General features: G+C 42.6%; 1 protein-coding gene across 2 annotated transcripts in view; it reads left to right on the top strand.

Annotated features, from left to right (window-relative positions):
* The window catches only part of ASTN2 (astrotactin 2), a gene marked incomplete at its 5' end in the record, with an annotated part of 643,478 nt that overhangs the window by 352,138 nt on the left and 265,734 nt on the right, over positions 1-25,606 (top strand). For both annotated transcript variants that reach the window (XM_081102944.1, XM_081102945.1), the window contains one exon: positions 13,640-13,828. In XM_081102944.1, coding sequence (XP_080959070.1) covers positions 13,640-13,828 — 189 coding nt within the window. The remainder of the gene's footprint in view (positions 1-13,639; positions 13,829-25,606) is intronic.

Raw genomic sequence — 25,606 nt, forward strand, 5'->3', positions numbered from 1 at the left:
AGAACCAAGGGACCTTCACTACTGCAATTTTTTTTTTCCACCTTTTAACTAAGAAACCAATTTTTTTTCTTTTTTTTTTTCTTCTTTTTTTTTTCTTTTCTTTTTTTTTTTCTTCTTTTTCCATCACCTGATTTTACCCTTTTAATTACTACCTTCTTATTTTTAACCAGTATTACTACTGCTACCATTTTACCATTTTTTAAAGTGCCATTTTATTTTCTCTTTATTTTATTTTGGGATTAGTGTTCTCCATTCTATTTTCATCATTATATTATTGGTTGTTTCTAGTTTGCATTCATCTCCAGGGAGCTGTTGCTGGAATTTGTTGGGATTAATGGCTGTTCTATAGGAGTATTCTCCTCATATAAAAAGTCTCTCCCCCTCTTCCACTTCATTCTCTCTTTTCGCTCTTTTTTTTTTTTCTTTTCTTTTCTCGCTTTTAGTTTCCCCCCTTCTTTTTCCAGATTTCATTTTTGCACTCCTTTTTTTTTTGGTCCCTACTTTTCTTTTCTTTTTCTCTTTTATCTTTTTCTCTTTCTTCTTCCTTGTTCCCTAATTCTCTTAATTCGGGTGATCACCTTTATTTGGGGTTATTAATATCGTGAATATATTTGTGTATAGTGCCTGGTACGTGGTGCCTTGTTGTGTTGTATTTTGTGCCTTTAAATCAACGCAGCAGGTCCAAGCAACAGCAACCTCCTGAGCAACACACCCTCTGCCGAGGAACAGCAGCTGTACGTGAAACCTCGCCCCACCAGCCAGAAGAGCCACCACAGCTGTGAACAGAACCCACCAGAGGAGCTGCTGCCAACTGAAGAGCAGCTGCTACCGCAACCGCCCGAAGAGCAACCACAGATCAAGGAGTCACTGCCACCAAGGGAGCAACCACTGAACGACTCAACGTCTAGATATGTCAGTGAGATCAAACATGGGTAGACAAAGAAACCCCCAAAGGAAAGAGAAGGAGGACTCTTCAGAAAAGCAGCTAAGCAATACAGAGGCATGCAACATGACAGAAAAAAGAATTCAGAATAAGGGTCCTAGAGTGCATAAACCGGATGGAGGAAAAAATCGACAACCTCTGCAAGAAGCAAGACGAAACAGATGAAAAAATCGATAACATATGGAAGAAGCTAGAAGAAACAGATGAAAAAATCAACAACTTAAGTAAGACCCAAGAAGAAATGAAGAGTGATATAGCTGCAATGAAAAACTCCATTGAAAGTATCAACAGTAGACTAGGAGAAGCGGAGGACCGAATTAGTGAATTAGAAGACAAGGAAGCAAAACACACCCAAAATGTACTGCAATTGGAGAAAAAAATTAAAAGACAGGAGGACAGCCTAAGGGAGCTTTGGGACAACATGAAACGAAACAACATACGAATAATAGGAGTACCAGAACAACAAAAGGATGAACAAGGATTAGAAAACCTATTAGAAGAAATAATATCAGAAAACTTCCCTGAGGTGGGGAAGAAAAAAGTCACACATGCCCAGAGAGTCCCAAACAAGGTGAACCCGAAAAGACCCACACCAAGACACATCATAATTACCATGGCAAATGTTCAGGACAAAGAGAGAATCTTACAGGCTGCAAGAGAGAGACGGAAAGTTACATACAAGGGCTCTCCCATTAGATTGTCAAATGATTTCTCAACAGAAACACATCAGGCCAGAAAAGAATGGACTGAAATTTACAAAGTGATGCAAAGCAAAGGACTGAATCCAAGAATACTCTATCCAGCAAGGCTATCATTCAAACTTGAAGGGGAAATAAGAAGCTTCACAGACAAAAAAAGGCTAAGGGAGTTTATCACCACCAAGCCAGCAATGCAAGGAATGCTAAAGGGACTGGTATAAAAATAAGAAATAAAAAGCTCAGAAAGAAAACAGCCACACAAAAACAGAAATGGCTACAAACAAGTACCTTTCAATAATAACTTTAAACGTAAACGGACTAAATGCTCCAAACAAAAGACATCGAGTGGCTGAATGGATAAAAAAACATGACCCATACATCTGCTGTCTACAAGAAACCCACCTCATTAGAAGGGACTCACACAGACTGAAAGTGAAAGGATGGAAAAATATCTTTCAGGCAAATGGAAAGGAAAAGAAAGCTGGGGTAGCAATACTTATATCGGACAAAATAGACCTCAAAGTGAAGGCCATAACAAGAGATAAGGAAGGCCACTTCATAATACTAAAGGGATCAATACAACAAGAAGATATAACTCTGGTAAACATATATGCACCCAATGCAGGAGCACCCAAATTCATAAAAAAACTCCTGGAAGATATCAAAGGAGAGATCGACAACAATACAATCATAGTAGGGGACTTTAATACACCACTGACAGCACTGGATAAGCCCTCTAGACAAACAATCAGCAAAGATACAGCAATCCTAAATGACTCACTAGATCAGATGGACTTAATAGACATCTTCAGAACACTCCACCCCAAAGCCAGGGAATATACATTCTACTCAAATGCTCATAAGACATATTCAAAAATAGACCATATATTGGGTCACAAGCAAAGTATCCCCAAATTCAAGAAGATTGAAATCATAAAAAGCACCTTCACAGACCACGATGGCATAATATTAGAAATAAACTACAATAAAAACAACCAAAAATACTCAAACACCTGGAAGCTGAATAGCATGCTATTAAATATTGATTGGGTTACCAATGAGATCAAAGAAGAAATTAAAAACATCCTGGAAACTAATGACAATGAAAACACAACAATCCAAAACCTATGGGACACAATGAAAGCAGTCTTGAGAGGGAAGTTTATAGCTCTACAGGCCTATCTCAAAAAACAAGAAAACATGGTAGTAAATCATCTAACTCTACAACTCAAAGAATTAGAAAGAGAGCAACAAGAAAACCCCAGAGTGAACAGAAGGAAGGAAATAATAAAGATTAGAGCAGAAATAAATGACATAGAGACCAAAAATACAATACAGAAAATCAATGAAACCAAGAGCTGGTTCTTTGAAAGGATAAACAAGATTGACAAACCTCTAGCCAGACTCACCAAGAAGCAAAAAGAGAGGACCCAAATAAACAAAATCAGAAACGATAGAGGCGAAATAACAACAGACCCCACAGAAATACAAAGGATCATTAAAAAATACTATGGACAGCTCTACTCCAACAAACTAGACAACCTGGAGGAAATGGACAAATTCCTAGAAAAATACAACATTCCAAAACTCAATCAGGAAGAATCTAAAAATCTCAACAGGCCAATAACTATGGAAGAAATTGAAGCAGTCATCAAAAAGCTTCCATCAAACAAAAGCCCAGGACCAGACGGCTTCACAGGGGAGTTTTACCAAACATTCAAGGAAGAACTAAAACCTATCCTCCTCAGACTACTACAAAAAATTCAAGAGGAAGGAACACTTCCAAGCTCATTCTATGAAGCCAGCATCACCCTAATACCAAAACCAGGTAAAGACAACACAATGAAAGAGAACTACAGGCCAATATCCCTCATGAACATAGATGCCAAAATCCTCAACAAAATCTTAGCAAATCGGATCCAGCAGTACATCAGAAAGATCATACACCATGACCAAGTAGGATTTATCCCAGGGATGCAAGGATGGTACAATATCCGCAAATCAATAAACGTGATACATCACATAAACAAACTGAAAGAAAAAAACCACATGGTCATATCAATTGATGCAGAAAAAGCATTTGACAAAATTCAACACCCATTTTTGATAAAAACTCTCAGCAAGGTGGGAGTAGAAGGATCATACCTCAACATAATAAAAGCCATATATGGCAGGCCCACAGCCAACATCATACTCAATGGGCAAAAACTAACACCATTTCCCCTAAGAACAGGAACAAGACAGGGATGCCCCCTCTCACCACTCCTGTTCAACATAGTACTGGAAGTGTTAGCCATTGCAATTCGGCAAGAAGAAGAAATAAAAGGCATCCAAATTGGAAAAGAGGAAGTAAAACTGTCCTTATTTGCAGACGACATGATATTATACATACAAAACCCCAGAGACTCCATCCAAAAGCTACTAGACTTAATACATGAATTTGGCAATGTAGCAGGATACAAAATTAACCCCAAGAAATCGGAGGCATTTCTATACACCAGTAGTGAACTTTCAGAAAGCGAGATTATAAAAGCAATCCCGTTTACCATTGCACCAAAAAAATTAAGCTACCTAGGAATCAACTTAACTAAAGAGGTAAAAGACCTCTACTCAGAAAACTACAGGACGTTGAAAAAAGATATAGAGGAAGATATAAACAGATAGAAGAACATACCGTGTTCATGGATTGGTAGAATCAACATCATTAAAATGTCCATACTACCCAAAGCAATCTATAAATTCAACGCACTTCCCATTAAAATACCAACGGCATACTTCAGAGATCTAGAACGAACTCTCCAAAAATTCATCTGGAATAAAAAAAGACCCCGAATAGCTGCAGCAATCCTGAAAAAGAACAAAGTAGGTGGGATCTCAATACCAGATATCAAGTTGTATTACAAAGCCACTGTTCTCAAAACTGCCTGGTACTGGCACAAGAATAGGCATATAGATCAATGGAATAGAATAGAGAGCCCAGAAATCGGCCCGAACCAATATGCTCAATTAATATTTGACAAAGGAGGCAAGAACATACAATGGAGCCAAGATAGTCTCTTCAATAAATGGTGTTGGGAAAATTGGACAGATATATGCAAGAAAATGAAACTAGACCACCAACTTACACCATACACAAAAATAAACTCAAAATGGATAAAGGACTTAAATGTACGACAGGAAACCATAAAAATTCTAGAAGAATCCAAAGGCAACAAAATCTCAGACATATGCCGAAGCAATTTCTTCACTGACACAGCTCCTAGGGCACTTGAAACTAAAGAGAAAATAAACAAATGGGACTTCATCAAAATAAAAAGCTTCTGCACAGCAAAAGAAACCATCAACAAAACAACAAGAAAACCCACTGTGTGGGAAAACATATTTGCCAATGTCATATCTGATAAGGGCCTAATCTCCAAAATTTATAGGGAACTCATACAACTCAACAAAAGGAAGATAAACAATCCAATCAAAAAGTGGGCAAAGGACCTAAATAGACACCTTTCAAAAGAGGACATTCAGAAAGCCAAGAGACATATGAAAACATGCTCAAAGTCACTAATCATCCGAGAGATGCAAATCAAAACAACAATGAGGTATCATCTCACACCTGTCAGACTGGCTATCATCAACAAATCAACAAACGACAAGTGCTGGAGAGGATGTGGAGAAAAAGGATCACTTGTGCACTGCTGGTGGGAATGCAGACTGGTGCAGCCACTATGGAAGACAGTATGGAGTTTCCTTAAAAAACTGAAAATGGAACTCCCATTTGACCCTGTGATCCCACTTCTAGGAATATATCCCAAGAAACCAGAAACACCAATCAGAAAGGATATATGCACCCCTATGTTCATAGCAGCACAATTCACCATAGCTAAGATCTGGAAACAGCCTAAGTGCCCATCAGTAGATGAATGGATTAGAAAACTGTGGTACATCTACACGATGGAATACTATGCTGCTGTAAAAAGGAAGGAACTCTTACCATTTGCAACGTCATGGATGGAACTGGAGAGCATTATGCTAAGTGAAATAAGCCAGTCAATGAAGGAAAAATACCACATGATCTCACTCATTCATGGATAATAGAGACCATTATAAACTTTTGAACAATAATAGATACAGAGGCAGAGCAGCCTCAAACAGATTGTCAAACTGCAGCAAGAAGGCCGGGGAGGGTTGGGGAGCAGGAGGTAGGGGGGTAAGAGATCAACTAAAGGACTTGTATGCATGCATATAAGCATAACCAATGGACATAAGACACTGGGGGATAGGGGAGGCTAGGGGACTGTCTAGGGCGGGGTGATAAAATGGACACATATGTAATACCCGTTGTAATACTTTAAGCAATAAAAAAAATAAAATTAAATTAAAAAAAAATAGTAGACAATTAACACCAGCACTAACAATAACAATGAGGAATTTGTGGCTTCTGCCCTGGTGCCATTAGTTGTGCCCTAGGGGATCTGAAAAAAAAGGGGAAAGGGGGAAGTTACAAGTTACACTGACATCCCTCAGGCATGTTATCTTAGATGCAAAAAGACAATAGGCTCAGTAAAGATCAAAGTTTATTTTTGTCAGGGAAGATGCTGGCCTAGGACTTGACTACACACTACAAACTGCTTTCTAATTCAAGGCTTTAATCTCAGACCATCCTTTGTGGTTCCTTTAGGCCTCTTGAGTTTGCAAGGCCGCCGCATGCAGGCCTTCCCTGAGGTAGCCAGGTTAGCCGGTGGCCCCTTTTCGTCCACAGCTTTATGGTGCGGCCTCAGAAGTCCCCTCTAGTTCTGTTCTCTGTAATGTGATGGGTATGTTAAGGGTAGCGCCTTTGTTGCCTTTGGCTCAAGTGCCCAGTTTGTATCTTTGTACTTTATGTTTTCCCTTTTGGCATGTGTATAAATAGATTCATGCAGATATTGGCAGGTTTCCTGTGAGCCAACAAACACTCTTGAGCATTTCTGTAAGAAAATCTCCCAGACGACAGAGCTCTAAAGGAGCTCTATATTTATGTCATTTGGTACAAAAATAAAATTAACAAAAAAAGAAACCAGCGACTAAACAGACCTTTGCATAAATCCTCTTGTGCCCTAGGGGGGCTTGAGGGAGAGAGTTGCCCACATTTCAAAACTGAGAAGAAGGTTGGTCTTGATGAGTCTCTATTTTGTTTTTTTCCTGCATCTCTTAGGGCAGTGATGGCGAACCTTTTGAGCTCCGCGTGTCAGCATTTTGAAAAACCCTAACTTAACTCTGGTGCTGTGTCACATATAGAAATTTTTTGATCTTTGCAACCATAGTAAAACAAAGCCTTATATTTTTGATGTTTATTTTATATATTTAAATGCCATTTAACAAAGAAAAATCAACCAAAAAAATGAGTTAGTGTGTCACCTCTGACACGCGTGTCATAGGTTCGCTATCACTGTCTTAGGGGCTTACTAACTACCCCAGGCTTTTCATCCCCCCTCCTCACTCTCCTACTGAGCCTCAGCTCTTTCCCACCCCAGGCAAAAGAAAACCACCATGAAACTACAGTTGTCATTGGCTAAAAGCGTGCGCGTGCGTGCACACACACACACACACACAGTCATATGCCCACACCCCTTTTAACTCTGAGGATAACTTCCTTCCACCATTATTGACAAGGCATTGATAGCTCCGTGGGCGGCAAATTCCATAGAGTCTCGTTTCCTTATCTGAAATTGGGAGCTGTACTGCCCTGTGATGGTTATGCATTAGTTTCCTAATGACTGCAAAAAATTTCCACAAACTTAATGGCTTAAAACAACACAAATTTATTATTATACAGTTGTGGCAGTCAGAATGCCTAAAATCTAGGCATTGTGAAGACTTCAAGGCCAGTGACTCTCTCCTCTCTCTCTCTCTCTCTCTGTATCTCATTCTCTGTCTGGGGCACTCTTGTCTACCTTGGAAGCTCTCATAAGGCCCCTGTGATTACATTGAGCTCACCAAGATAATTCAGGATAATCTTCCCATCTCAAAAATTCTTAATCATATCTGCAAAATCCCTTCTGCCATAGAAGTTAATATATTCACAGGTTCTGCGGATTAGGACACGGATCATTTTGTGGACTATTATTCTCTCTACTACAGGTTGTAATAAGGAGCAAAGCAGGTCATATATAGAAAAAAAATTAGGCTGTGGAATCGGGAATCTAGGGCTAAGCTTTGCATATGTATATGTGTGTGCACATCCATATATGTGTATAATGTATACATGTAACTTATATGTAATTATATGTGTACAGATTTATATATTCACATATATGTATATATGTATGATTTATTTTCAATGAATGGCCTGTAAAAGTTCCCAATTATGTAATTTGAATATTTTTTTAAAAAAAGAAGAGTCAAAGAAGGGCAGCTCCACAGACTTTAAGAAATCTAGATCTTGGGGGTGGGTGGTGCAGGCTAGAAGGGGTCCATGGGGGAAAAGGGGGACATCTATAATACTTTCAACAATAAAGATAAATTAAAAAATATCTAGATCTAGAGAGACGTCAGAAATTAGGACCCGAGAACCACTGGAAATAAGTGGACATTCCCTGAGAAGCGTCAGGGGGCTAATAGATCATGTAACAATCGGAGGTAATAACAGCATAGTCACAGTAACACTCATGATGGCAGGCACAATGCCTGATGCATTCTCTGGCTCCTACAGGATGGACACTCTTCTCTCCTTTATGTAAGTTATCTCTAATCCTCACATCAGCTCTATGATATGGATTAGTGTTACCCCATTTAATAGATTCTGACACTGAGGCCTAAGGAAGCTTACTGAGTTCCTCAGGGTCCTATAGCTAGGTGGTGCAGCCTCTATTAAAGTCAAATTTAATTAGATCACACATATTTGTGAACGTGACACCTTGTGTCATCCTTAAGTTAGGAGGCATGAAATCTCAATAAATTCAACGTTGAAATTGTACATGGTACATTCTCAGACTAGAAGGCAGTGCTATTTTGTATTAACAACACTCTAGCTAGCAAGTGAATCTAACTACTTGAGAATTACAGAAAGACAACCTTCAGTGTAACACCCGGATAGGGAAAAACATAAACTCGAATCCCCGCCTTTTGAGAAAGGAGCGGGAGCTGGAAAGCTGCATTTCAAACTCATGCAGGGCGTGGCAAGGTCATACTGGGGAGCGTATGGCATTTATCAAGAAGCAAGAAAGCTTGAAACCAAGCAAGTGAAGCCTTCAGCTCAAGAGACCATAAAAGAGAATCCTGAAGCAAAGTCAAAGACAGCAGTAGGAAGGGATTAATACAAATAAAAGCCGAAATAAATAAAATAGGAAAAAAATAAATAAAAGGAGCCCCATCAATAAAATGAAAAAAGCCCGTTCAAAGGAGAGTGAGACAGAAACACAAATAAGCACATTAGGAACGAGCTAGGGACATCACCATGGAAGCACAGAAGATAAAACACATCTAATGAGAATACTGTGTATGACTATAGACCAATAAATTTGAGTCTTGATAAAATGCAATATTTTCTTAGAAAATATAAATTACCAAGTTAGAGTCACGATGCTGTGGAAAATCTGAATTGACAGATAATGTAAAATAAACTGATAAGAGAGCTAAAGAGCTACAGTGGAAAAGAAGGCATCAAGCCCAGGGGATTATAGGCAGGTCCCACCACATCGTATCTCATACAAAGCGACGCAGAGAAAGGAAAGAACAGTGTTCTAATATAATCCACATGCTCACATTATCCTCAGACCCAAACTGGGCAAATATAAAGTCCTCCATCCCAAAAAATCCGTCCACATATTAGAGCTGATGAGTTCCTTATGTGGCCAGATGAAAAATCAATATATGAAAATCAGTACTAGCTCTCCTCAACATCAGCAATAACTCACGGGAAAATATAAGGGAAAACATAAGAGGAAAGCCGATCCTACTCCCGAGGTGGAGAAGACTATAGTAATGGGAGTTGTGTGTTTCACACTATATTCCAAACACGAATCATTTCCTCCTAACAGTGGCACGATGAGGTAGGGGCTTCTTTATAGGTAAACAAAGGAAGTCCAGAGAGGTTAAGCATTTTTTCCGAGGTCACACAGTAAGGAAGGGAATCAGGATTTATACTCCGGTGGTCTGGATCCAAGATGCGTGTTTGTAACCTCCAGAGCAGTGGTTCTCAACCTTCCTGATGCCGCGACCCTTTAATACAGTTCCTCACGTTGTGGTGACACCCAGTTTCATTGTTACAAATTGAACATAATTAAAGCATAGTGATTAATCACAAAAACAATATGAAATTATATATGTGTTTTCCGATGGTCTTAGGCGACCCCTGTGAAAGGGTCATTCGACCCCCAAAGGAGTCTCAACCCACAGGTTGAGAACTGCTGCTCTAGAGCATAGTGCATCACACAAATACCTGTGAAGAATCCCCCCACGCACACTCATAAGAGATGTGCAAGACTGTTGTCATCAAATGTTCATACATTCAGTGAAGGGTTTAAAGGGACATTTGATAAATGGAAATGCAAACTAGAATTAGAAGACTCACAACTGTGAAGATGCTGCATCAGTCAGCTAGGATAAGAGAAGCTATGTTGCTCTCCCAAATGGCCCTCCCAACGGAAGCTCACACACAAGATTTTATGCATTGTTCATGCGAAGTCCATTGTGAATGGGCAGCCCGCTTCCATCCAGCACTACGCGTCTGGATCCAGGCTGGCCGTGGCGAGAGAGGAGAGGGCTGAGAAACAGAGCCGGGTCTGGCCATGGCATGAGCCCTTTCAGCACAGATGCCACCCTTCCCTGTCCTGTCACAGGGCCCCTCCAGCCCAGCTACAAGGGCATCGCAGAACCTCTGTCTACAGCTCAGGTCCAGGAAGAGGACCCAGCGTGTGACACCACCCCTGCCACAGTGGTCAGCAGTGCCCAGCACACAGTTGGCTCTTAATATATACTTCTGAAAGGGAAAAAAATATTTAAACCTTGCCCCAAGGTAGTCTACAAATTCAATGCAGTACCACCCCAAATCCCACTTGGGTTTTATATGGAACTTCACAAGCCAACTCCAGAATTCATCTGAAGGGGAAAATGAGTGAGAATAATGGGAACATTTTGAATAGAAAATTTGTGTTCGTGATGGGGAAGGGACTTACTTTACTCTATCCAGACCACAGTATAGAGCCATAGTGATGAGACTGGAGTAGAATTATTGCAGGAATATCCAGATCATTCAATAGGGAAAACTCCAACCGTGTATACATGGTATACATAGGGATGTAGTATATGACAAAACAGCATTTTCAAAGTGAAAGCAAGGACCCTCAGGTCATTAGTACTCATTATAAAAATGAGTCAAAATAACCACTTGTACCATGCACAAAATTTAATTCCACATTGATTAAAGAACTGAAGAGGTAAAAACTATATATTAGAAGAATATAAAGGAAGATGTTTTGTCATTGTGTGGCTTCCTGAGCATTGCACAAAATTCAGAAGCAATAAAGGACTAGCCAGGATAGAGAGGGTATAAGATCTTAAAAGCAAGATTAAAATACAAATACAGACTGGAAGAAAATGTCAATATATATGGAAGGAGAAGGGTCACTATTCACAAAATAGGCAAAACATCTACAAGTCAGTAAGGAAAAAGGTAAGTATTCCAATAGAAAAATGGTCAACGCATATGGTCGGACAATCTGCAGCCGAAGAAATACACAGACCATGGCATGAAAAGATAGTGAACCTCACCAGTCATCAGGAAATGCAAATCCCAACAAAAGTGCGCTATTTTCCCCCATCCTAGATCGGCAGTAATGAACATGAAAAATGTGGGCAATGGGCTCTCTCATTCATCAGTGACAGATTGTAAGCTCATAGAGTCTCTGAGGACAGTCATTTAGAAGATCTATCAAAATTTTAAAATTCCTAAAACATTGACCCAGTAATCCCTCTTCTAGAAATCTCTCTTACAGAAATGCACACACGTGCAGTGATATATGTACAAAGATCTTTATTATGGCGCCATTTGTAATAGCAAACAGCTATAAAAAACCAAAATGCCCATCAATAAAGATTAGTTAAAAGCATTCTGGTACATTTATAATGTGCAATGCCAAATAACTACTAAAAAGATTTCTATGAATACAGATTTGAAAAGATCTTCAAGAAATAGTATTAGGTACAAATGCATGTCTCACAACACACATATACACATACACACACACACACACACACACACACACACACACACGTGTCCCCAAAAATGTATACACACTTTGAATAATTACAAAGGCGGTGCTTATTAAATTACATTTTTTTTTCAAAATGTAATAGATTATCTGTTAAAGTATGTATACATTTTGAGGGGACACTTTATATATAAATTATATTGAATGTGTATCTCTTTAAATGCACTGATAAAACTTGGGAAGAATACATAATAGTTAACAATGATGACCGCTAGAACAAGAAGTAAAATGTGGCATGGGAAATGAGGGATTTCCACATTTTGCTCTGTAAGCTTTGGTAATATTGAATCATTTACAACACAAAAGCACTTAATCATGAGTGTGTAAATCATTTCTCATATTTGCTGGGAAGTTCCTGGCATACATGGATTTACACTTTTTCAAGTCATTATATACTCTGCATGTTTCTGTAACTCGCTTTAGCTGTACTGCAACTTTATTGAAGGTTAATTGCTTACATGTAACACAGACAAGCACAAAGGGAAATAGACATGACCGGGGCACCAGGACACGCCTTCTTCCGGACCTTCCCACTGCACATTGGTTGGACGAGACCTGCATTTGATTGCCAGCTTTGCCACTTTGGGCTTGACATGCTTTATTTCTTGGCTCCTTGTTTTGCTTCTTTGTAAGGCAGGAGTGATGATACTGCTTTTTTTTCATGATCAAATATTGATATGCAAAGTACCCAGTGGATCGTATGTGCTCAATAAATAGAAACACCACCATTGCCACCATTCCTACAGTTACCTTGCTAACGACCTGCAATTCCTGTGTGGGTGTTTTTGCATCCAATGTATCACGGGACCTCATAGCACCCTACTCAATGAAGGTCGGAGTGTCTACCCCATTTCACAGATGAGGAAACGAGATTGGAGAGTCAAATGACTTGCCAAGGCTCAGAGAGGTCCAAAGACACAGAGATGATATTGATACAGTTTCTCCAATTGTCCGGCTCTTGTTTATTATGTGTGCTCTATCCCTTGTGTGTAGCAAAGGACCATGAACAGGTGGACACTCAAAGAATTCCCGTTTCTGGGTTGATGTTTGTCAGGGGCTGGTTTTTATGCTTCCTCCCTTCTCCCCATGCCTCTCTTCAGAGATTCCTTTCCCACTGCAAACCCAAACATCGCAAATATTACTTCCACATCCTGTTCAGCTGCCTCTTTGGTCCATAGAGGAGCGCGCCCTGCTGCAGAGGTCTGTCCAGGGCCCTCGTGCTGTCAGGACTGGCCCTTACAGGCCAGGAGAGGCTGTGAACATTGCTAATTGAACAGAAGTGGCCGCTGCTGCCTGCGCTGTCCATGGTCCTGGAAGAATCCCCTCTGCGCTACCAGGGCAGTAAAGACCTTGTTTTTGCACTAGTCTTTCACCTTGGTCGACAGATACGCTGGGAATGGATTCCGGTTTGAGGAGCTAGTTAATGATTCCCAGTGAAATGGTCTGTCATGCTCCTGGAAGTCTGTGTGCTCATGGAAAACCATTTTTAAATTTCCTTTGTGCATGAATGTGCACTCTGGGTTTCCCCTCAGCTCCTCCGAAATGTTACAAATGACTTCCCTTGGATTTACCAATTTGCAGGATTAATGTGCTTCTCTCAAGACACCTGTGCCCTAGATAGACTCCCGCCAGAAGAGCTGTCTCCATTTCTAAACTCTGACCTGTTTTGCAGGCAAAGGAGGTCTCGGTTTCAGGTCGCCTCTGCGGGGGCATCCCCACACGCCGCTAACTCTCGGCTCTGCTCTGTCACGCAGCTGCGTGGAGGAGTACAAGCTGGCGCCCGATGGGAAATCCTGCCTCATGCTCTCCGATGTCTGCGAGGGCCCCAAGTGCCTCAAGCCCGACTCCAAATTCAACGACACCCTCTTTGGAGAGATGCTACATGGCTACAACAACCGGACCCAGCATGTGAACCAAGGTCAAGTCTTCCAGATGACCTTTAGGTATGGGGGCCATCCTTGGCACTTCACTGGTTGAGTCATTGACCCAAAATATGGGCGGGAGGAGCCATGGGCACCATTGAACCGAGTCCTTTTACACTGGCAAGCATCTCCCCAAGCTCACTGACGCCCGCCCATGAGTGTTAGGAGTCAGAAAATTCAGTCCATGAGGTTCCTTCTCTGACCTAGCTAGCCCTTATTCAGCCCACCCTCCCATTTTTCTAACTCTGTCCACATATTTTCAATTTAATATAAAATCCTCTGTAAGTATAGTTAATGGAGTTTTTTAAAAATTTAATTAATCTTTCAGTGTATTACAAAATAAGTGTCCTGTGTAGTCTAGTCAAGCAGTTCAAAAATAAAAACATTTAATGAAGTAGAAAATAAAATTACCATTACCCAGAGATACGCAGAATTAATATTTTCTTGAACATTCTTAAAACACCTCTCCTTCTCCTTTCTCCTCCATCTGCACACACACACACACACACACACACACACACACACGCACGCACGCACCAAACCTCTGTAAAGCTATTTAGAAACCCCTTTATGTTTTTGTTAGCAATATGTCAAAGACCCATTTCCCTGTTAACCAATACAGGGGCACATGAGAAACTAAATTATGAGACCACTCTCTTAGGAGAGCAAACAGAACTGGGACTGGGTTGGCCAAATGATACGGGGATTGGACACGCAGTCTCATTGAGAAAGGCCCCCTGGGAAGGTTGAAGTAACAGGTTGTTCTCTTGGGAGAAGCAAGACCTTGAGTGGGATGTATCCATGCCTGAATCTGAAGACCCATAAGATGTAGGGGGAGAAGAACTGTTCCTTGTATAAGAAATTCTCTTTTTTAAAAAGAACAACTATACTGTTAGGCAGTTTTGCATGAATATGTGACAGGATATTACAAAGCAGGTTCTCCCCACCACTTGAGGTTTTACCAAAAAAAGTCAGAGCTAGTAAGAAACATCACCCTTATAGAAATTGTCGTCCTTATCCCATCATCAGATTAATAATAGTGGTTATTGTAGTTTGAGTGGCAATAGTGGCTGCTATTTATTAAGAATTACTATATATCAAGCTATAATAATGATGAAGATGATGATGATGATAATAATAATAATAATAATAAGAAGAAGAAGAAGAAGAAGAAGAAGAAGGGCCACTAACATTTATTCAGCACATGTGGAGGGCATTCTTAGCATCATTGACCCATTATGTCATGTCATCCTCACCATGGTCCTAGGGAGCAGGGACTGTGATCACCCCCTTTACCCTGCTAAGAAATGGAAATGTCTAGTGGCTTCCTCATATCCCCCTTCCAGGGAGAGGGAGGGCCAGGAGAATGCCAGTTTAGCTTCATCAGTAAAACCCTTGGAGGCCCCATGGCCTTCATTTCACACCTGAACAGTTAACATCAGAGAGAGAAAGGTCACCATCGAATGAGAGAGAGAGGACTCACATGTCAGCTTGGCTGGCTCCAAAGCCCTGCTCCTGCCCTCTAGCTCAGCACACCTCATCGCTTCCCATTTCATAGAACTAGAATGGAAATGTAATGTGAATTCCCTAAAAGCGTTCACCTAGGTAATGATCACATGCACTCTGAGCATCTAATATGTCCCAGGTCCCATGCTGGCGACTTGAGATACAGTGAAAAATGAGATGAAAATGGCCCCATACCCTGTGGTTCTTAGGTAGTCTGTGTTTGTGAGTGTGTGTGTGTGTGTGTGTGTGTGTGTGTAAGTGTGAATGTGTGAGTATGTGTGTGAGTGTGTGTGAGTGTGAATGTATAAGTGTGAGTGTGAATGTGTGAGTGAGTGTGTGTGTATGATTGTGATCTTCTCATTTACTTAATTTGCAGTAGGTACTAGGAAGTTAAGATACAGGGTTCCAGGAAAGCAATCGGCAATGGGATCTAATGCAGTTGGGTGTAGTTTAGAGAGGGGCGGAGCACATCTGTTGGGCTAGAACACAGTAATAGGGCTTTGGGGTCTACTTTGTACATGACGTGTTATTAAACTAATACCTGGAAGATGAGGGGGAGTTAGCCTTAGAAAAGGTCTCAAGCAGAGACATATATTCTGAAAAGGAAAAACTCTCTAAAACTTCAGGCAATGAAGGCTGGTGAGGTTGGAGCTGAGCAAATGAGGGGGGATGGTATGCAGCAAAACCAGCTCAGTAAGTGGTGGCAGGCCTGGTCTTTATTCTAATAGCAGGTGGGAGGGCTCTTACTGGTTAAGGGAGGGGAGCATGTCTTGACTGCATTGTAATTTCCACCCTTGTGGTGGCTTTCTCTGAAGTAGATTGTGATGAGGGGGCAGGAGGAGTGGAATGAAGGGTCAGTAAGGTGTCTGTGGTTGAAGCCACCTTGAAGCAGGATGATGGGAATAATATTGAAGATAAAAAGAAATGTTGGGAGATAGTTGTGAGGTATAATGGACAAGGCCCAGTGAGCAATTGCAGGCAAAAGGGTAAGGTTGAAGGATCAGTCAAGGGTGATAGAGTGACTGGCAGCCATACAGCAATTTAGTGGCCGAGCCAAGCCCTCCAGTTCCCAGAAAATTGCTTTCTGCTACTCAGAGGCTCAAGCAGAAGCTGAATGCTGGTTTATGGAAAAAATTTTGGGAGAAATTTAAGGACAATCTGGATGAATTACTTGACACTGAGATTTTACAATACTGGTTTTCTGTTGTTTTAATAAAATCTATGAAACTCTACCTTGAGAATCATGATGGATAGAATAATGCTGTGTGAAAAAAAATAAATTGCCTCTTGTAGCTGAGAAAGGAATTTACCAGCTTGCAGATTTCATGCTATTGAAAGAAATATATGAAAATTTAATTTGCAAAATGGTGTTCCAAGGAATGCCAGTGATTTCCAAGGAGTTCCCATGGGAAGCGTTTTGAGAGGAATTATAAGGAGTGATTTGTGGTTCCATATACATTTTTGGATTCTTTGCTCTAGTTCTGTGAAAAACAGCATGGGTATTTTGATAGGAATTACGTTGAATCAAGAGATTGCTTTGAGAGGTATGGACATGTTAATGATATTAATTCTTCTTATCCATGATCTTGACATATGCCTCCATTTATACCAGTATGTATCTATTTCAGTTTCTTTCTGGAGTGTCTTACAATTTTTGTGTACAGATTTTTTACCTTGTTGGTTAAATTTATTTCTAGGTATTGTATGTTTTGATGCAGCTGTAAATGGGATTGGGTATTTTTTTTTTTTTAGTCTACCTTTGTGATAGTTCATTATTAGTGTGTAAAGATGCAACCGATGTCTTGATAAACGGCTTCTCAGAGGATGCGGAGTTGGAAGAGGGAAAAGAGCCATAAGGCCATTTTCCTGTCCAGGAAGAAGCTCAGACATATGGATAAGCAGAGGGTAGAGTCAGGAAAACAGATCCCCAGAAAGACCTGCTCCAAACCCTGGTCCCACACATGACAAGCATAGTCCTCCTGCCTCCTCTTATGAAGGGATGTTGCATCAGGTGCCGGGCACTGTGATAGGCACGGTGTATGTTTTATGTGGTTTGATTTTTCACAGCTACTATCAGAGTGGCTGCCTGTGATAAGCGACCAAATGCACTCGCTCTCATTCTCTTGTATGAAGGTTAGCTTGGTCTATTGGGTAGTAAGATGCTAGATCTTTTTTTTAATCCTTACCTGAGGAGTGAGGATATTTTTTTCCCATTGATTTTTAGAGAGAGTGAAAGGGAGGGGGTAAGGGGTGTGGGGAGGGAAGATAGAGAGAGAGAGAAAGAGAGAGAGACAGACATTGATTGGTTGACTCCTGCATGTATGTGCCCCAACCAGGGCTGGAGATTTTGAGATTGAACCTGCAACCCAGCTACGTGCCCTTGACCAGGAATTGTACCCCTAACCCTCTGGTGTGCAGGCTGACGCTTTAACCATGGAGTAACACTGGCCGGGGCAAGATGTTAGATCTTGAATGGCTTCATGGAATCCCCGGGTCTTAGTTTATGTATGGAGAAGGGACTTGGCTAAGGTTACAAAGCAAGTCACTGCCGAGCTAGCCCATGATCAAGATCTCCTGATGGCCCAGAGGGATTGCCTTCTTCCTCCCAACAGACTGCGCAGGAAGAGAGAGCATGGCTCCTTAAAGCCTGGCAGGGGAGTCTCCAGGCTCAGACAGTTTTATCCCCATGAGGCGTTTTTATTCAGCCTCACATGCTATCCATTGTTCCCAACCATTCAATTTGAGGTGTCTCTGAGCAGCCAGGGTCTGTGTCTGCCCTGATTTGCTCCTGGAGGGGAGTATAGTGAACAGCCCACTCTTTTTCTTTGGATAACAGCCTCCAGATTTAGAGAACTTCCCAGACTATTATTAACTCAGTAGCCCATTTCTCTTAAGCTCTCTCATCATTGGCTTCACTTAAACTTTCTTTGCAACTATTTCCATCTCCAGACCATGACACTTCTTGGAGCCACTTGCTAAGGCAGTTCTGATGAGTCTAAATTCACCTCTTTCAAGTCTCCCTCCCTGAGCCCCGGACAGGTTATAGGGGTTTAGGGGAGCACTGTAGCTCCCTTGTCCCCCAAGTTCCAGAAGGCAGGCCTGCAGATTTTTCAGCATCAAAGGCAGTCATCATTTCTCACCTCCTTTCCCTCCCTCCTGCAAGTCATCTCCAGTCCAGCCCTCCTGAGTAGCCAGCAGGCACCCCACCAGCTGTCCTGCCATATGCCTTCTTTCCTGACAACTGCCTGGTGTGGGCTTTCCAACTCTCTCCCCGCCGAGTCCCCAGTGTGAACGCTACAGCTCTGCTTCGTTCTCCCTGCCCCTGCCCAGATCCCTGTACCCAGCAACTGCTGAGAGGAGACAGGTCTGCATTCTCACATCCTCTAGTGAGTCTCCAAAAGAGCGTCCCAGATTTCTGCTTTAGAAAAAGCCTCAGGTTCCAGGTTTCCGAACTGGACAATCATTGAAAGATTAACTGGTTCAGAACTAACTCCTTGTGGTGCAGATGGAGACACTGAGGCCCAGGAACCACTATAACTTGCCCAGTGGTCACCTTGATGTGGGCCCCTCGACATTAAAAGTTAGAGTTTCTGACTCCTGAACTAGTTTCCTGGTTACTGGTTCTGTCGTAAGGGATGCTAACCACTTTGTTAGCATGTGGTGAGACTCAGCAGAGAGGGAGGACCCAAGGGCACTAGGGAGATGTCAGATTCATAACCAAGCAGGGGTCTAAGGCAAAGCCCCCATGTGCCTGATTCTGCAGGAAGGACCCCATTTCTGGCCACATCTTCAGGTAGCCACATGTAGGGTGCCGCCTGTCTCTGGGAGATGAGCGTGTAGACGTGGTTAGGACCTTGACAAGTCCAGGATTTATCAGCCAGCCACCTAGTGTGAAGGTTAAGTGTGGCACACTCTAGGAGACACACAGAGATGGAGACGGGCAAGAGTGATAAAGGGAAGAGAGAGAGAAAGAGAGAGAGAGAGAGAGAGAGAGAGAGAGAGAGAGAGAGAGAGAGACGAACAGACATAGAGAGAGACCAAGGTAGAGGAGGTGTTCAGTGAAAGTCTGGGCTGCAGCAGGGACGGGCAAGCACAGAAGGAATGAAAGTGATGTTGACCGGGGACAGGGTTAAAGAGATGGAGAGGGAGAGGGGGAAAGGTTTGGAGAGGTGTGAAAGATGGAAGGGTTAAAGGAGAGGCCTCCAGTGATGGAGAACAGCATGTGTCTTACTCTCTACAGTAAAATAAAATAAAAGGACACAGAGCTCATACTACAGTCACCAGGGAATTTATCTCCAGGAGGCAATAAGGGTTGTTTTAAGAGACTGGCTGCTGCCAGGAGAGTTCTGGATGAGGAGTCCAGTTCAGACAGAGATGCATGGACATAAAATCTTTAGTAAACTGTCAAGTTCTGTGGAAACATGAAGAGTCAAAGATCACACCCGAATTGCCCTGGAACCCAGTAAGTGAGATCAAGCTCTGTTGGCAATAATCCTTTGCGCTGCTCTGTATTGGTCCTGGTGAGCATGTGGGGTCACTCTCAGAATCCCCTCCCCTCAGTTCTTAAAAAAAAAAAAAATATATATATATATATATATATATATATATATATATATATATATTTGATTTTAGAAAGAAAGGGAGAGAGAGAAACATCAGTGATGAGAGAGAATCACTGACCAGCTGCCTCCTGCGCTCTTCACACTGGGGATTGAGTCCGCAATCTGGGCATGTGCCCTGACCAGAAATCGAACCGTGACCTCCAGGTTCATAGGTTGACACTCAACCACTGAACCACACCAGCCGGGCTCCCCTCAGCTCTTGATCAGTGAGGGAATTGGCAGACTGTTAGAGTGAGATAAACTCATCAAAGGCTGGTGGTATTTGGTCGTTTGGTGGTTTGATTTTTACTTCCTTCCCTCTCCCATTCTCATCCATCCCACCTGGTTCCTGTAAGAAAGGTCAGCTCTGGTTACAGATTGCCTGGATTTAGATAAACATCAGTCAAGACCTGTTACTGAGCCCGGAGGCTCAGCCATGGCAGGGAGGAGAGGCTGCTAGGGAATGGGGGCTGCATGAGTTGCACGGGTAGATTTTGCAAAAGCCCTATCCAAAGCGAGAGGGTTCTGCCAGCAGCAGCTATTTGCTTGTGAGCTTCCAAGAGTGGCCTACAACGAGCTTGAGGAGCTCCTGAAAGATTTGCCTGGACGGCGCTTTTCCATCCATCTGCTTATCACGAGTGCATACTGAGCCACAGAAGAGGACAGTGTGGGGTAAGATGTGTGATTGCAGGATGAGGCACTCCTGGCCCGCGCCCGGCCTGGCAGAGGGCTCTCTGTAAGGACTGGAGGAAGGCTGCCTCTCGCTGGCAGCAGCCACTCGCTCCCTAGCGGAAGGCCCTGAGTCACTTCTTAGTAAGTGGCCTCCATAGCTTTGGTTTTCTGGTGTCTTCCTGGGAGCCGGGAGTCGCCATTCATGTTTAAATAAGACCCCTCTAATCTTTCTCGCTGATGATAGTGAGACAAGAAAGAAAAATAGCCACTTCAAGTTTTTTTAAGTGTCATTCTCCATGTCCACATCTCTGAATATACCAAACACAGTCATTTTATAAAGAAAACAAATTAGACGTAGTATTTTCTGAATGTCCTCCAAGTAACCTAAAACTGTGTGTCTAGTCTGCAGAAGGTGTTAAAATAACCAAAGCAACCAGGTCCATTTCACATCTCTCTTCCCCTCTCTTTTTTTTTTCCGGTTTTATTTCTAATTTTCTGGCTTCAAAATCCCTGACGATGTCCTTTTTCCGGGAGAGGGAAGCCCATCTGAATCATTGGGGCATCTGAAGCAGAGACCATTTTTAAAGGAACCACAGCAATTTCATTCCACACCAGCGCAGGCAGTAACTCAGGCTGGGCTGAGTGCTCGGAAGGGAGAGTCCACTGGGGAACCTGCCCCACAGATAAGGATAGATGCTAATTAGCACAGAGGCTGTCATTAGCAGAGCAGTTGTCATTAGCACAGCGATTGTGTGGTCATAATGGGTGCTTCCAGAGTGACTCCAGGCAGTTTGTTCTTCTAAGTATCTCCTGCCTTTCCTGGGGATCTTGTTTGCACTGCTAATGCACTAATGTGCTTAGCAATCTCTTTTATAAATAAACACTCCAAAGGTACAAGCCGGCCCATCCCCTGGCCAAGGATTAGGCATCCTGAATCAATGGAAGCCACAGCACTGAAATCAGACTCGATTTGCATTTTGCTAAGGCAACCCTGGTAGGTCACTGCAGAAATCATAGCCCCTCAGAGGCCATGTGGTGTTGTCATTGCCGTTTTGTTAGTTACAGGAGGGTGTGGGATGGGGCCAAAGGACTGCACTTGGGGTCAGAGATTCCCATCTTGGCTTTTACCACTTTTTCTCTTTTAACAAGTTTTTTCTGTCCAGCGCCTAAGAGTTATTAAGCACTGGGGTGGAGACAGGAAGGAGATAGTCAAGGTTCTTACTCTTAAGCAGTCCGGCCGCTGTCCAGCGTTGGTGTGGGTGAGAGGCAGGAAAGACTTCCTGAAAGAGATGCTGACAGACACCTATAGGCTATGGTTCACAGGTAGCCAGGTGGGAGGGGGCTCCAGGCAAGTAAGAGCACAGAGCATCTGCAGACATGAGCATCCAGGTGCATCATGGAATTGCAGAGATAAGTCGTGATGAAGGATGGGCATTCAAACGCAAAGGGTTGCTTAAGGATCACAGGAACAGGACCATTTATGGCCGTAAGACTTTGCACAGTCTTACAACCTTTCTAAGCCCAGTTTGCTCACCACTAAATCCGGGAACATGATAATACCAGCTCTAGAGGGTAATTATCGTGGGGAGGGAGAGGTGATGAGAAAAGTCAGGTTAAAATGCTTTGTAATGTGCAGGGACATACGCAAATGTTAGTGACATTTTCCTAGCATGAATCTGAGGATCTGTGGGTTACCACTTACTTCGAAACCTTGTGCTGGAGTGTGTCTGCTGGCACGCTCGAGATCATGCGGATGCTAACTCACCAGCATTTGCTGTCTTTGTATTCCTTCCAGAGAAATGAAAAGGCATGTCTATTCTAAGATCATATTAATCGGCCTACGCGTGTGTATCAAGATAACTAATTTTTAGGGAAATATTTCCATTTCAGGGAGGTGCCCTGAATAGAAAGATACTTAGTAACAATTCTGATGAAAGCCATGATCACGTTTTATTGGATATGAATTAATACCGAAAGCTCCAAGGGCAGTGGCTGTGGCTTTATGTAACATCGCCACTGAATAATTGCCGTTAATGATAACCTAGTGGCACACCTCAAAGGTGGCTCTTAAGAGTCTAACATGAGCATGTACTTTTATGTCTCCTGAGATCCTCCGAGGAGCCCACTAAATGTGCAGTTACTTAGCAGGCAAACGCTCGGGGCTGTAGCAGCCGGCATTCGGATAGCCCGGTCCTATTTAGTTCAGTCTACCCCTGATGACTTTGAAAGAACCATGACCCTCAAATCAGCCAGCCGCCTCTCTATTCTCTGTGAGGGTCCTGGCACTGGCTGTGACCTTGATGCGGCTGTAACTTGCTTTGGGTGCTTTCTAGAGTGGAAGGGAAGAAAGAGGATGAAGGCTTCACCTTCCATGCCATCTCCCTAGTTCAGAGAATAGTTACACCAAGCGATACCCCTTTAAGTGTCTGTTCCTTCCAAACTGCGCCTAAGCAGGTCGTGAGGACCCAGCCGCTGGGAATGTACACGCCTGAGGCCATACAGGTGTGCCACAGCTGTATTTGCAAAGGAGGTCCCAGCTTCGCCAGAAATTAAACTGCATTGCAATTAAATTGCCTTTCACCTTATGGTTCAGCCAATAACTATACATCATGTATTTATTATGTGCCAGGTTTTGGACATGCAAACTGAACAAGACTCACACAGTCAGACATGGTAGAAAGTAGGAAGGAATATACTTCTTTGTGGTATTATCTCAATCTGTTAGATTGCAATAGCCCTCTTGCAATAGCCTTGAATAAAGTCAGTTGTTTAGATTACCTTGGTTTTTACCTATTGTCCTTTTTTTTTTTCTGATTCAGGATCTTACCCGGTGTTATGACTATCAAAGCAAAAATTACCCCGGGCAGGCATGGAAGACTATATTCAAGGCCATTGCAAGGGGAGAGAGGTCTGAGCTCCCTCCCATTGAAACAAGGGCAGGGGTGTTTTCAGGGCTGTGGTGAGCATGGAAAAGCGCTGCAGGACTTCCCAACGGGCCATGTCCTGTACGTGGCAGTTACTCTGGAATTTTCAAAAGTGTTTTTCTGCATCCTCCTTGATGATTACGTTTCAAAGAGGGGGCTCCCAGGTCCTTGAGAAAGACGTTGCTGGGCTATAAAACTGGAAGGAGGCTTTTAAAAAGATTTACGGGCAGAGAATAACCGAAGAACTTATATGCATATATGCATAATTCATGGACACAGACAACAGTGGGGTGGGGTGGGAACTGGGTGGAGGGAGAAATGGGGGGGGGGAATGAGGGACATCTGTAATACCCTCAACAATAAAGAAAAGTACATTTTAAAAATAAATAAAATAAATTACATGTTAAAGGGGCAGAGACAGAATTTACAGTGAAACATTGTCAGAGAAAATGCTCTAAGACAGCGGTTCTTAACCTGTGGGTCGTGATCCCTTTGGCAGTCGAACGACCCTTTCACAGGGGTCGCCTAAGACCATCCTGCATATCCGACATTTACATTATGATTCATAACAGTAGCAGCATTACAGTTATGAAGTAGCAACGAAAATAATTTTATGGTTGGGTCACAACATGAGGAACTGTATTTAAAGGGCCAGAAGGTTGAGAACCACTAGAGAAGAGAGGTCAAGGACCCAGAGCCAGGGCAAAGCTTGTCTGGAGTTTGCTTAGTCACTTCCTTATCCTTATTGTCTGTCTCCTTGGGTTCCTCTTGGCTGTGGCAATGTGGTTGGCTTATTTTTCTTTGTAGACACCGAATTCACAAAGTTCAAAAACAAAGAGTATTAAAGACTCTCAGTGAGGACAGTCACTCCTTTCCCTGTTTCCTCCCATCCCTTTCTCCCGACCTCCACCCATTTTTATTAGTATCTTAGGTGTCTTTCCAGTGTGGTGTGTGTGGGTTTTTGTTTTGTTTTGTTTTGTTTTTTGGTATGTAAGTCTGAGCAAATAAGATTAAATATTATCCTGCCCCTGTTATTTCATAAAAGATTCATAAAGTACATTGTTTTTCACTTTCCCCCACTTAGTGATATATCTTAAAGGTCTTCCATAGACAGACTTTGAACACTGACACAGGGAACATTCTAGTATAGGAATCCCATTGAGGAATACTATGCCCCCCCTGGAAAAAGTAGGGGTTCCAGAGAGGTGAAGAGAACTGCATTTTGGAGATGGGTGGTTCTGCCTCTGGGCTGTTGGGTCTCATTCACGTGATGTCACCTTTCTCAGCCTAGTCTCCTCATAGGTAAAATCAGGGTCGTTAAGTCTCATTGTGTTGCTGTGAGACAGCTAAGATAATAAATGTAAGGGGTCTAATACCAGTAAAAGTGATAGGAGTGTTAGTAGTAACCATGGTAATGACGCTAGCAATGACATGCAGGACTGACCCTGCACCAGGCACCATGGTATCTAAACACATTCATTGAGTACCTATGATGTGGGGTTGGCTGAAGAAGGCTTACAGTTGTGAGTAATGGGAAACACAGAGTTTATTCTTGTGTTATTATTTATTCTTGTCTTATATATTTTTTCTACACGAACAACTGTGAAACCTACTTTGGCCAACCGCTGTATGCCACTCATGAGGAAACCGGAATACAACAGCGAACTAAACTCATAAAAACCCTGCCCTCGTGGATTACATTCTAGTGTAGGAGGCAAAGGGCAGATAAATATGTACTGTCTCAAGCGTACACAGCATGGGGGGAAGTCGGATGAGGGGTACAGGGTGTCCAGGCAGGGGATTCTATTTCATGGAGGCTGGACAGGGAAGAGCTCTTGATAAGGTAACAGGTGTGCAGGGACCTTAAGGGGTGAGACAGTGAGCCTTGCAGTTGTCCTGGGGAGAGCTTCCGGGCTGAGGGCACAGCAGGTTCCCAGGCCCTTGGCATGTTCCATGAACAAAAAGCAGCCCCGCTGGATGGAGCGTAGGCATAGAGGGGAGGCAAGTGGTAGGAGAACAGGTAGCTGAAAAGGCAGTGGACATCGAGGGGGCAGCATGGCAGTTAGTGTTGAGTCCTGGGAGTCACGTGAGTGCAG

The sequence above is a fragment of the Myotis nattereri genome (genome assembly GCF_964212035.1).
Source record: "Myotis nattereri genome assembly, chromosome: 12".
Classification (NCBI taxonomy): Eukaryota; Metazoa; Chordata; class Mammalia; order Chiroptera; family Vespertilionidae; genus Myotis; species Myotis nattereri.